The following is a 13662-nucleotide window of genomic DNA, read 5'->3' as shown; positions in this document are numbered from 1 at the left end:
CACAATATCTCTATTTTATATGAAGCAACGAGTCTCAATGAGCTTATGTAACTTGCTTGGGGAATGATATGTAAATTTTCTGAATAGAAAGCATAGACTCTAGACTCTGTCCTGCTGAACAAAATAGTGGCTAAATACATGACTTTGAGCAAAAATAGCTTTGTTGACTTAGTTTTTGCCAGCTCCTTGTTGTGTGACCTTCAGCAAAGTGTTTAAATAAGCTCCAATGTCCTCACCTGTTAAATGGGGATAACAGTTGTCCTTAACTCCCAGGGTTGAGGGAAGGATTAAATGAGATTGCACAAAAAGCGCGTAGCATAGTGTTAGGCCCTGTAAGCACTGGATAAGTGTGACTATGCCTGGGAAGGCGGAACATATAAGGAAAAGTGTCCAGCTCTGTTTCCTTTCAGGGCTTTTCCTGCTCTGTCCTCCTACCGTTCTAATCGCTATTCCAGCAGAAGCTCAGAATTAGAAGCCTGCTCATAACTCCAACCCTGTTACTGGAATTTCCTCTGTCCGGCCTCTGCTGGAACTGGTTCGTGAAGGGACCTCCCCATCTCACAACACAGCCTTCGCTTTGTTATTTCCCAAAGCTTTGCAAAGTGCCAGTTTTTCTCCGGGGACTGTGACAGTTTCTGGGGCGTGGTATGCTGGGGATTGTAGTCCGAAATTCCCCCATCTACATCAAGAAGGCGCCTGAGCCGGGAGCCAGGGAACTATAACTCCCAGAGTCCTCCGCGCCGCCGGGACGCCATGAGTCTGCAGGGGTCTGCGAGAGCCAGGAAGATATCGGTTCCCTTGTCCCGCGCCTGCAGTGAGCGGCTATATTCATAAAAAGGAACCTGGAACGGCAATCCCCAGGGCTAAGGTGGTATCAGTACATGTCGTCGGGCCAGAGAAGCTAGAGGCAGGTATTCCAGGGATGTAGCTGTTCTGCAAATACGAGGTGTAAACTGGTTCCCCGTGTTTCAGGCTGTCTTGAGCTGGAGCAGCTTCCGGGCTAACCCAGCCTTTAACTTAGACATGGCCACTAACTTTTCCTTCTCCAGGACTCGGCCTCGGGAAGGGTTGTGGGCAAGCGTATGAGAACTGTCCCTCTTCTCCCAGGCCGACGCGGGATATCCCGGATCCCCCGGAGAGGCTGCCACTCTGATGTCTGAAGAGACAGGCCCTGGCCCCAGGCTGGCTATGAAGAGTGACTCCTCGACTCCTGCAGCCCCCCTTAGGGGGCTCGGGGCGCCCCTGAGGAGCAGCGAGCCTGTGTGCGCCGCCCCACCTCCGTCAGCAGCCGTGGTTCTGCTAGAGGAGGCTGCAGACCTCTTGGTGGTGCACCTGGACTTCCGGGGAGCGCTGCAGACCTGTGAACGCGCCTGGCGGAGCTTAGCCAGCAATGATGCGGGCACGTACGTGCTGGGCTTCGTTCATTTCCGGGTGATCTTGGGGAGGACTCGAGATTTTGGGAGTTCTGTCATTCCCAGATTGCTCACAAGGAACCTTACACCTTGCTTTCATTAGTGGTTTCTCTCTGAGAGGCTAGCGTGCCCATTCTACAGAGGAGGAAACTAAGGCACTGCACAATGAGGAAGAAGTGGTCAAGTCGGGTAACAGAGCTTAGTGAGAATCCACAGCTAATTCTTTTCTCCCTATTCCAGTGTAGAATGGCATGGTGAGGAGATATGTATTAAGTGTTAAATTATTTCGGTAAGCAGGTTCAGTAAGCAGGTGGTGGAAGTCCTCTCCTAGGTACACTCCTCTCCCCCAAGTTGTTCACTTTTGACCTTGGTTGATGAATGGAAATGGAGTTCAGAGCAGGAGTAGTGTTCTGGTCCTGTTGAAGGATTGGATTAAAGAATCAATCTGGAGAAAATCTTGGTTCTGCATTGCTCTTTCTTTCTTTTTTTAATTATGTTATGTTAATCACCAGACATTACATCATTAGTTTTTGATGTAGTGTTCCACGATTCATTGCATCTAACACCCAGTGCTCCATTCAGTGCGTGCCCTCTTTAATACCCATCACCAGGCTAACCCATCCCCCCACCCCCTCCCCTCTAGAACCCTCAGTTTGTTTCTCAGAGTCCATAGTGTCTCATGGTTTGTCTCCCCCTCCGATTCCCCCCCTTCATTTTTCCTTTCCTACTATCTTCTTCTTCTTCTTTTTTAACATATAATGTATTATTTGTTTCAGAGGTACAGGTCTGTGATTCATCAGTCTTACGCAATTCACAGCGCTCACCATAGCACATACCCTCCCCAATGTCTATCACACATCCACCCCATCCCTCCCACCCCCCACCACTCCAGCAACCCTCAGTTTGTTTTCTGAGACATTGTTCTTTCTAACGCTGTTAGCCTCTTCGGGAAGTTGAGGGCATCATTTTTCTGTGGATTGTAATGTTGATTTTGGCTACACTAGGGAGGTGGTGGGTAGAATAGTCAAAGCTGACCCCAGAGAAGAATGAACTGGGGAGCCCCGGCTGTGTTTTTAGGGGTTTGGGTAGGGGCTTGTTGCAGTAAATGCTGGAGGCTGTGATTTGGGGTGCCCGGAGGTACTTCAGTTGGTGGTGCTAACAGGCCAGTTGTGAAGTTCCTATACCTACACTCAGGCAGAAACCTTCCTCCATCCCCGCTTCTTCACTAAAACAAACTTTTAGCTCCAGCTCTCTTTCCACCCACACACCTGTTATCCCTTTCCCCTTTCCTGATGTCACCTGGGTTCAAAGATGTGTATCCAGGCAACAGTTGAGTTGCCTCCAGATTTACAGGAACTTTGGACTCCTGAGGGAAAGGGCAGTTTTCTCTGTGTTGGGGCTAGTGAGACCAGTTGTAATTTGAGCTCCACTTAAATCCTAATGGGGAGGATAGAGGTGATGGCTGCTGAGTTGGGAACAGGGGAGGAACAGTCCCAGGGTGGAGGTGGGAATGGAAACAGGGGAACCATTTCTTTTTTCTTTTCTTTTCTTTTTTTCTCTTTCTTCCTTTTTTTAAGATTTTTATTTATTTAGAGAGCTTGTAAGAGCGTGGGTAGGGACAGAGGGAGAGGGTAAGAATCTCCAGCAGACTCTGCACTGAGCTGGAGCACAGAACCTGATGCAGGGCTTGATCCCACAACCCCGAGATCATGACCTGAGCAGAAACCAAGAGTCACCTATTAACAGGTGCCCCTGGAGGGGAAACACTTCTAAACCTGAATTGGTTTTTCTGCTGGCAGCTCCTTGGAGGTGAAATGCTCCCTGTGTGTTGTGGGAATCCAGGCCCTGGCAGAAATGAATCGGTGGCAGGAAGTCCTGTCCTGGGTTCTTCAGTATTACCAGGTCCCTGAAAAGCTACCTCCCAAAGTCCTGGAACTATGGTAGGTCCTTGTTCTGATTCACTGGTTCAGTTCAGGAACAAGAGGACTTTCATGTCCTTTTTTGAATCAGTGCCCAATATCTTCTCTTCTTCCTTCCCTACCATTTCCCTCTATATCTAATTCTTTCCCTGCTTGTTTTGTTTTGTTTTTGACCCAAAACCTAGCAATAAAAGACGAGGAAGGGGGAATTTAGGAGTCGGGCAGAGGGAAAGAGGAGGAGAGGGGACAATGGGAATAGATGTGCAGTGGGATGACAGAAGTGGAGTATGTCCTAGCTGAGAGAGCTTCTTGCTACTTCCTAGGAATTCCTAATTCTTATCAGTATCACCATCCCAGAGGGAAGGCCTGGAGGACACAGGGGAGGGGTTGGGTGGGAGAGGGTGGTAGTTATGAGAGGTGAACCAACCATGGAGCACTGACCTCTTTTTTTGAAATTGGGTTATTTGGGGCTGCAGTGTTCTTTTATACAGCAAAATGCAAGAGCCTGGAGCTGTGCTGGGAGTGGTCAGTGCTTGGCTACAAGACCCCGACAATCAGGGTCTTCCCGAATACAGAGCCTTGGCAGAACTTCACCTGCAGCGAGTGCTGCTGCCTCTGGGCTGCTTGTCAGAGGCTGAGGAGCTCGTGGTGGGCTCTGCAGCCTTCAGTGAGGAAGAGCGGCTGGACGTACTCCAGACCATTAATAAGGCAAGGCAACAGCAGAAACACCAACACTCAGGCTCTGAGGAGGCCCAGAAGCTAAACCAGGAAGGTAAGGACATTATCCTTCTGTAGCCTCTATAAAGTGGAGTTGTGGGCTTTCCCTTATACCTTGGGGTTTATCATGACATTCCTGGGAACTTGGGAGCAATTATTTGTATGAGCAACTCCCAAATCGCAGAATAGGAAACCTGTTGATTTGATTAAAAAGCCAAGCCCTGACCCTTTGTAGTTGGCAGTGGAAGGAGAATCTCTGGGAGGTGTCGCTGAATCTCAGAACCTTAACTCTTATCTCTTGAAAGCCACCTTCTCCTTAGGGTCCTCTCACTAGATCTCTTGTCTCTAGCATGCTGGCCTGAGTGGGATGTTATTCCTCCTTTAAAGGCTGGCCCAAATACAGACACAGCTGAGGTATGCTGTGGGATAGCCAAAGGAAAATAAGCTGACACATTAACTTGGTAACTTGACTTAGATAAAAATTACTTATCTTCAGCTTGGGCCCCACTGCCCAGCCTCCTGTCTGCCTTTACTTACTAGATCTCCTGGGTATGTTCTTCAGTGTTTGATGTCCCCCTTTAAGGGGCAGCCCACCTCTGCCCATTGGAGTGCAGTTTCACACAATGGCTTTTTAGGGAAACCATTTTAAGACCCAGCATCGTACACCTATTATCTTACAAGGGATGCCTACATAGGGGTGGGTGTAGGTGTAGGGGTTATTTTGTTATAAGAGAATTTAAAGGTCCTCTACTCCAGACCCTTCCCTGGTCTTTGAATCCTTTTCACCCTCTTTTTCCTCGAGTAATCATCTAGTCTATGGAAGTATAGGAAATTCACTGTCTCCAGAAGCAGCTCATTCCATCTATGGACAGTTCTGTAGGGAAGTTCTTCCTGATGCTGAATTTAAGTGTTTTCTTGGTAGTTTTTAGCCACTGTTCTTTGATTTTTCTCTTGGTACATACAGAATAGGCCCGATCCTTCTTTTTTATATGGAGTTCTTTAGCCAACTATAATCCTGTTTTCCAAAGTGTTTTTTTCTTTGTGTGCTAAAGAGGATGAACCTCCTGAGGTAGAATCACTTCTTTGCAAACAGGTTGTTGGCTTTAGGAATTGCCTGTGGCTAACCAAGCCCTCTGCCCCTCCATCTCCTGGGGAAGAAAGGATGGGGAAAGGGTTTGATGGCAAGTTCAGAGTGTTCTATCAGGACTTGGCACCACTTGTTCTTGAGTTGATGGTGTTCATATTTAAAATCTAAGACTTTTGAATTCTTCACTATATATATTGCCTTTCATTTTCCTGCATTAATGTGATAATCAAGAACTATTGCTCTGTGTAACTCTCTGTACATATCTTAGGCCAAAATATAAAGAATGCTATAAAATAGTATTTAAAAAGTACACTAAATATGCCAGGTTTACCCAGCTGAGTAGATGTTGTCTATTAAAAGTCTCTCCTAAGGAGATGACATTCTAGTGATGTAGTCTGTCCTTAAAACATTTTTGGAGCTTTTGGAATCTCTTTTAGAACCACTTTATGAACTATAGGAGTGAACTAGTCTTTTGCTCAACTCTCATAATCCAGCTCAAAGCTCAGAATCAGGGAAGCTGGTTCTCATGGAGTTACCCTGCAGTTATGCTCTGTCTCCCTGACCAGGCTCCTTCTCCCACAAGTTCCTGTCACTAATGGTGTTGCTTCGCCGGCTTTGGGATTCTACAGTGAGTCACCTCTTTTCCATGCCCTTCAGAAAGAGCCTCCTGGCCGCCTTGATCCTCTGCCTCTTGGTGGTAAGGTTTGATCCAGGTGAGTAATGAAGCCTGTCTTCTCTCCTGCCCTTCCTGGGGAAGGGGCCATTGAACAGGGACTGAGCCTGTGGGAGCCTTCCTGGGGATGGAGGCATCTCCGGTGCCACTTCTCCCTGAGTCTCTTCTATAAGGAGGGACTGTTGCACCTCAGTGAGAGCCAGCTCAGCTCACCTAGGAGAGAACAGCCCTGGAGTCCATGAGAGCAGTCTGGAGGAAATTCACTCTGTTGACCCTTGAACACTGACTTTGAGTGATTGTCATCTACTTTATCCAAGGGTGAACTCTGACCAGAATGTGAGAATTTAAAAAAAAATTTTCCTCATCGTAATACCTAAAAAATTGTGCTAAATTGTAAATGAAATACATGTATATTTTAGAAAATGTAGAAAATAGAGAAAAGTATAAAGAAGAAAACAGAAATCACCTATAAGTTTGTTATTGTAATGGTTATACTGTAGTCTTTTTCTATATGGATGCAGATGCAATTTTGCATGTTATAAATATCTTTTAAAACATGGCTTTAGATGGCTAAATAATATTCCAGTTTACAGAAACTTCCATGATTGATTAATAACCCCCATTGTTGAACATTTTGATTCTTTCTTTTTTTTTTTTAAGATTTTTTTATTTTTTTGACAGAGAGAGACACAGCGAGAGACGGAACACAAGCAGGGGGAGTGGGAGAGGGAGAAGCAGCCTTCCTGCTGAGCAGGGAGCCTGATGTGGGGCTCGATCCCAGGACCCTGAGATCATGACCTGAGCCAAAGGCAGACGCTTAACGACTGAGCCACCCAGGCGCCCCACAGTTTGATTATTTCTTACTCTGTTTTCTACAGTGCTATGAAGCAGACAGGAGCCCCCTAAGTGCTATTTGGGAACAACCCTGGTTATTTCCTGAGGATTAACTCCTCAAAACTAAGTGCTGGACCAAAGATTAGGAGTTCATTCTTTTAGATTTTTATGTTTGTGTGTTACTCTATGTGAGTTATGATCTAATCTCTACTCTTCTTATGAATTTAGACTTAGAATAGAATTATATAACTTTCAAAACTGCAAGGAAAACTAGAAACCCTTATTCCAGTCCCTTCATATTCTTTTTCTTTCTTTTTTGATCAAGAAACCTAAGAACTATAGAAAAAAGTAACTAGCCCAGGGTCACACAAATAATTTGTCTACTTTAAAAACTGCCAGTTCTTGGAACACCTAGGTGGCTCAGTTGGTTAAGCGTCAGATTCTTGGTTTCAGCTCAGGTCATGATCTCAGGGTTGTGAGATCCAGCCCCACATGGAACTCATGTGGACTCCGAGCTCAGTGGGGGAGTCTGCTTGAGATTCTGTCTTTCTGACCCTTCTCCCACTTGCGAACGTATGTGCATGCTCTTGTGCGTGTGTGCTCTCCCTCTCTCAAAGAAATAAATCTTTAAAACAAAACAAAAACAAAACCTACCAGTTCTTGATTTAATCTTTAGGTCTTCCCCATTTTCCCCATTCCCCTTTCTCTTATTCAGTGAGCTTTTTTTGCATAGCTCAAAGTTGTCTTTTCACTTTGCTGAACACTGAGCAGGAATTCCCTCTGAATAGCTCTGTTTGCTTAAGGAAAGAGTCCTGAGTTAGTTCTCAGGAAAGCTGAGGATAGTTTGTGTTCATTCCAGTCCACTCTCTGACTTGTACTTTGTTCCAGAGACTTGATAAAAATTTAGAATTTTTTTTTTTTTTTTTTTATGGTGCTTTTAAGTCCTGCTCTTCTGAGTGGGGACAGCAAGAGGCAGTTTGAGCTTGCTGCCTCCAAGGCTTCTTCCCGGTGTCCTGGCCTGGCACTGCTTACCCCTAGTGGCGGACTTGACTCATTGCAGTGGTGGTGCTGTGGGAGAGGAGAGTCCATGACCAGGCCGCAACTAGAACTCTCTAGGAAGGATATAAAAAGAGTAGACTGTCAGTAGCTTTCTTTAAAAATAACAGTTTTCTTTTTAAGAAAGAAAAAAAAATCAGTTAAAAAATCAGTAATCAAAAAAGGAAAAACCAACCAATCAATTCAGCCCTAATTCCTAAGAGGTAGATTGTACTTTATTTTCAATATGATTAACTTAGGATAAAAATAGGTAATACTGTCACTTGGCTCCAGGTTGAGAAGGTATGAAAAGAAATGTAGTGAAGTCTCTTCTCAAATTTATCTTCCCAGAGGCAGCCACCATTATGTTTTTTGTGTCTGTATCATAAAGCTAGGCTAAAACATAATGTTTGGATCTTTTTCTCAGCAAACTTAAGGTCACTGTAATCCAAGTGAAGAAAATATATCCCAGAGAATATATGCTAGAGAAAATGAAAGTTTTCTTTATTGTTGGGAAGGGGAGGAAGAGCAAATAACATTAAGCATCAACATATGCTTTACAAAGATCACGCATACTCCCAAAGTGGTAGGGTTTCCAAGGAAAGGGACTTGAGGCTGAGGGGAAGAGGAGGGGAGTAAAGGCAGGCACACTGACAACAATCTTCCTTTTTCCTGCAGCTTCTCCTTCTTCCTTGCCCTTCCTCTACAAGCTGGCTCAGCTCTTCCATCGGATCCAGGAGGCCATGTTTTCTCTCTACCGGCTTCCTATCCACGACTGAGTGGTCTTTCCCATTCCACTCAACCTCTCTACTCCCCAGGTCGGCCATGACAGAAGCAGAGTAACTCATCCATGGCAGCCCGCCTGTTGCTGGCTGGGCCCCCTCAATTCTAGAAAGACCTGATCCAGTCTGGTGAACTGTGTTTTGCTACCTGAATGTTATCCCCCTTGCACCCCACTTTGGCTGGTGTTGGTAGGTAATGTGGGAACAAAGTGGGGCCAGAGAGCACAAGTCCTCCAGAATAATACTCCCTTATACCCAGAGGCTCCTTCTAAAGGAGGGGTTTGGGAAAGAAGAGTGAAATACTCCTTCTCCTTGGCAAAGGCAAGGGATTGATTTTTCAGGTCAGGGGTTAATGAAGCTGGAAGTTCAGAAAACTCTGATAGAATGACCCTTGGCCTTTCACTTCTGTGGAAAACTTACCTCTGAAAATTGCCTTTATAGGGTAGGCCCTTAATTAGGCAGAGTGAGGATCTGAGAGGGCCTTTTAATTCTCCTCTATGCTCCTTTCTACCAAATCTGTGCATAGAGAAGTTATTTATCAATACACCATTCCTGTGGTTTTGCAGTGGGCTTGAAACTACTTGGGCCCTCTCTTTTCAGACCAGGACGTGGCTTTCAGAACCACTCAGGTGACTGTTGAAAGCAAAGTAGGTGGCTCTGCTCTTCTCACTGGGTAAAGTGATCTTGTTTGGTGCCTCTTGGGCTTCAGCTCAATTTTCCAGGTTGTCAGTGGCCAAGTCCTGCCCTGTTACACACTCAGTATTCCTGTGTTCTCTTTCTTCCTGTCAGTTCCTTCTCACTGCCCTGCAATAGTACTTTTGTGCTTTGTCCAACAGCTGTTTCACCAGGTTCTGCCCTTTGTCCTTGCCTCCTTGGTATACACCGTTGCTGTCCCCCCCTTCTATGTCCTGTTGTTCTAGCTATAGTCTATTGCAAAATGTACAGGTTTTTCCACTCGTGTAGCCTTGAAAAGTAGGCCAGGCTCAGAGGCTGATGAGCTGAAAATGGAACTGGGTAATCAGGTGAGCTGGAAGGGATGTGTAGAGGGAGTTGGGCAGAGGGGAGATATGGGTTTTGAAGGCAATAAACAATCTACTGTTAGGGGGAGGAGGCATTGGGGCCATAGCATTGGGTATTTGAAATGTTTCAGTGTTTTCTGTCACTGACCACGAGAATCTTACATGTTTCTGTGCAGGTAAACGTAAAACACTACTATGCTGTCGGAGTTGTAAAGGCTTCCCGCAGGGGCTAACCTTTTTGAGGCTGAAGGCCAAGCAAACTGCCCCCAGCTGGGGTTTCAGGCAGTGTTGATGCCAGGAATAGAGGAGGTGCTTTGTAGTTTCCCAGAGGTTGGTTTTCAGGAGTTCCAAGTCAACAACTTCTCTTTAGTAAAGTGGGTAGAAGGACTAAACCTCACAGGCCCTTGGGAGGTAAGTCCCTAGGATGTGGTCCACCTCTGTAGGTAACAAATCTGTGCTTTTACATGTGGACTTTTAAATAGAGTTAAGAACCCTGGGGAGAGGAGAGGAGACAGGTAAGCTTTGAGATCTGTTAGAATGATTTCTCAAAATGAAAATCTGGTCCTTCGCTACCCTAGATAAAACTCTTTAATGTCTTCCCATGCTTCACATGGCATTTCTTCTTAAATTCGTCATGGAATTTAAGGCCCCTTATGCACTGGTCTTAGCTAACACCTCCACTTTGATGCGGGGCCTCTGTTCCTCATGCACGCCGCCCTCCAGCTGCCCAGCCAGTCAGTTTTCTGAACATTTCATGCCTTCACACCACTGTAACTTTAGCACCTGCTGTTCCCCCTGGAAGGCCCAGCTTCCACTTTTTGCCTGGTTAGCTCCCTGAATTTCTAGACTTACTCAACGGTTACCTTTGGGAATCCTGTCCTGATGGCCTCTGCTTCCTCCTTTTTGTGGCAGTGACCCCATGGCCTTGTAATTGTGAAGTCCTTTGTTACCTCCAGTAACTGTGAGCTCTTTGAAGCTGGGGAATGTGGCTCATTGCAGTGTTTTAAGAATCAGGTTTGGGGGGCGCCTGGGTGGCTCAGTCGTTAAGCGTCTGCCTTCGGCTCAGGTCATGATCCCGGGGTCCTGGGATCGAGCCCCGCGTCGGGCTCCCTGCTCAGAGGAGAGTCTGCTTCTCCCTCTGCCTGCCGCTCCCCCTGCTTGTGTTCCCTCTCTTGCTGTGTCTCTCTCTGTCAAATAAATAAATAAAATCTTAAAAAAAAAATCAGGTTTGGATCCCTGCTCTACCACTCATGAGGCATGTGACTGTTGGAAAGTGACCTGTCCTTTCTCAGCCTCAGTGTCCTCATCTGTTAGTGAGTTATTATCTTGGAGGGGCTTTTAGGCCTAGCCGAGGAAGTATGAAGGTATCAGAGGTGTTTAAATGAATGAACTGATATAGCTGCCATGACAAAAGATCCGTGTGCTTTTGGTGTATTTATTTATTGTGAAAAGTCTGAGTAAAAAGGAGTCTGTCTGTCCCTTGAAGTTCCTCCATATTATTCAGCTTGTAGGCCTCTCGGTTCTCTGTTTGATGTTTGTCTTGAACTCTGCAGTGTTGTCTGATCACCAGCCCCAGCTACCTTCCTAGTTAGTCAAGGAACTCAGAACCAAAACTGCTCTGATGACTTTGACCTTTTCTAAGAATGGAGGCCGGTATTCATATGAATCTTCAAGTCTGGGCTTAACGAGGTCGGGAATGAAGGGAGGGCTTCCTTGTTAGAGCCGTGCTGTCCAGTATAGTAGCCATTAGCCACTGGTGGCTTTTGAGCACTTGAAATGTGGCTGGTCCAAATCGAGATGTTCTGTAAATGTAAAATACTCACTGGATTTTGAAGATTTATTACTAAAAAAATGAAAATTCAATGATTTTTATATTGATTGCATGTTGAAATGATAATATTTTGGGTATAGTGGGTTAAATAAAATCTATTAAAATTCATTTCAGCTGTTTTTACTTTTTTGTGAGGTTACTAGAATGTTTAAAATGACATATGACTCACACTATATTTCTTTCGGGCAGTGCTGTTGAACACATACAGTACACATCAAGTTCAGAGCGGATGGCAATCATCATTGTATGATGGGATTTTGTAGAGTGTTAGATCTGGGAAGATCATCTCTTATAGCCCCCCCCCCCCACCTTTTTAAGTAAAGGAAATTGAGACCCAGAGAGGTGAAGTGATTTGCCCTGAGTCGAATAGCCTGAGTAAGATCAAGGTCTCCTGACCTCAAGTCCAGTATTCCTTTCACTGGTGCTATGATTCTGCCTCACTTGCCCTAAAATCAGTCACTCTCTGGCTGAAATTCACTGTTAATATGCAAACATATCCTGGGAGGGGTAACTTTAGCTGGAGTTAGTTGATTAGTTTTACAGGGTTTTGAGAGAATACAACGTAGAACATATTTTAAAATTTAGGGATGCTGAGGAGAGCAGCAATGGATAATGCTATTCTGTGGTCAGAGAGGAGGCTGGGGAGGTTGGGGTGAGGTGGAGAGATGAAATTAAGCTACTATGGGCAATCACAGGGGTGGAGGTGGATGGGCCAGTGAAGGACATAGTTGTTCTACTTCTAGAAAGCAGCTTTAAGGGACTGAGGAGGTATGTCATAGCTTTTTGCAGGTGATCTGCACTCTTTTGCATGTATGTGTTTGCACCATGTGTGCATGTAGACCATTTAAAAATGATACTGAAGTTTTATATATATGGTACAAAATTCAAATGTTACAAAAGGATATTCATGGAAAAGAATATCCTTTTTTTTGCACCCCCAGTTTCCTGCCCAGAGGCCACCACCGTTAATTAATTAATCTTGGATGATTGTTCCTCATCAGCTCATTCTTACCAGCTATTCAGTATTCCATTGTGTGATAGAATCACAGTGTAGAAAACCTCCACGCTTTCCCTTTTTAATATATTGAAACCTCTCAACCCTCTCCTAAGCCTAGAAACACAGCAACTCTGAGTTTGAGATTAACAGGTACTGGTCCTGTCTCTTTACTGTCACTTCCTTGCAAACATGGAGCAGTCTGCTCAGCCTGTCTGGTAATTACCACAGCCACAGTGGGCAGAAAAGAGCAGGCTCTTGCTCACCCTGGACATTCAATTTTTCTGAATCTGGACTGGCACTCAAGCATCTTCTGCCATTTGCTGGAAAGAGCCAGAGGAAATGGCAGAAAGAGAAAGGTCTGACATGAGTTGCAAATAGGCACCTACTCACTACCTTGCCCTCTTTCCCTTCTTGCATGGAGGAGTCCCAGGGCCATTGCAATTCGACCTCTGGCATGCACAGGTGAGGCCTGTTGTAATTCTGCTAATTTTACTCTCTGGCTTAGGCAAGCTCCCTGCCATAGCACACCTTTGGAATTTAATACATGAAGTGTTTACTAGAAGAAAATAGGGCCCTTTTGCTTCCCTCCCTCTGGAAACCTTAGTTTTATGGACTGGTAAGAAGTGAAGTTAAAGGCAATGTGCACAATGCTGTCAGCAGCCTATGAAATCCCTCTCTGTGCCATTCCTCCAATAGTAAGGTAGGGATCCAGATATTGTTTGCTGGCCTCTAGGCCTCCAGGTCTCCTGATAAAACAATGACTTTTTCTTGTGTTAAAGCAATGCATATATATTTTGGAAAATATTAATAATTGCATAGAAGCAAATATGGGACTCTTGACCCCACTACTCAGAGATAACCACTGTTAATATTGACTGATATTCTTTCAGTTTTTTTTTAAAGATTTTATATATTTGTCAGAGAGAGAGAGCAAGCACAAGAAGGGGGAGCAGGCAGAGGGAGAAGCAGGCTCCCCGCTGACCTAGGAGCTGGATGTGGGGCTCAATCTCAGGACCCCGGGATCATGACCTGAGCAGAAGGCAGATGCTTAACCACCTGAGCCACCCAGGTGCCCTCAGTTTTTTTAAGCATCTAACCCTCTTGGTAGCCCAGGTGCTTGAAAAGCTGTGAAAAAATGGAAATTTCCAGATAGAATGGTTTGTGCACGAGTGGGACTAATTGGCTCAGCTGGGTTCCTTCTTCTTTTTTTTGAATTTTATTTTATTATGTTAGTCACCATACATTACATCATTAGTTTTTGATGTAGTGTTCCATGATTCATTGTTTGCGTATAACACCCAGTGCTCCATTCAGTACGTGCCCTCTTTAACACCCATCACCAGGCTAACCCATCCC

The 13662-nt window shown here is 45.2% G+C and overlaps 1 protein-coding gene across 4 annotated transcripts; it reads left to right on the top strand.

Annotated features, from left to right (window-relative positions):
- The first annotated feature begins 739 nt into the window (after window positions 1-739).
- On the top strand, window positions 740-11417 carry PEX26 (peroxisomal biogenesis factor 26). Of its 4 annotated transcripts, none has more exons than XR_012376508.1 (6): window positions 740-907; window positions 1108-1403; window positions 3212-3352; window positions 3808-4103; window positions 5702-6144; window positions 8356-11417. XR_012376508.1 is itself a non-coding variant. In XM_025851876.2 (6 exons), the coding sequence occupies exons 2-6, from the start codon at window positions 1153-1155 to the stop codon at window positions 8454-8456; spliced, it is 936 nt and encodes a 311-aa protein (XP_025707661.1). In that variant the 5' UTR covers window positions 740-907; window positions 1108-1152; the 3' UTR covers window positions 8457-11417. The 4 variants fall into 4 exon arrangements, 3 of the variants coding, with proteins under 3 accessions (XP_025707661.1, XP_025707662.1, XP_073743118.1); XM_025851876.2 differs by having other exon boundaries at window positions 5702-5848; XM_025851877.2 differs by having other exon boundaries at window positions 740-911; window positions 5702-5848.
- The last annotated feature ends 2245 nt before the right edge of the window (window positions 11418-13662 follow it).

Source organism: Callorhinus ursinus, unplaced genomic scaffold (assembly GCF_003265705.2).
Source record: "Callorhinus ursinus isolate GAN/ISIS: 27379988/994484 unplaced genomic scaffold, GSC_fseal_2.0 scaffold74, whole genome shotgun sequence".
In the NCBI taxonomy this organism is placed as follows: Eukaryota; Metazoa; Chordata; class Mammalia; order Carnivora; family Otariidae; genus Callorhinus; species Callorhinus ursinus.
This window is presented reverse-complemented; position numbering and strand designations above follow the sequence as displayed.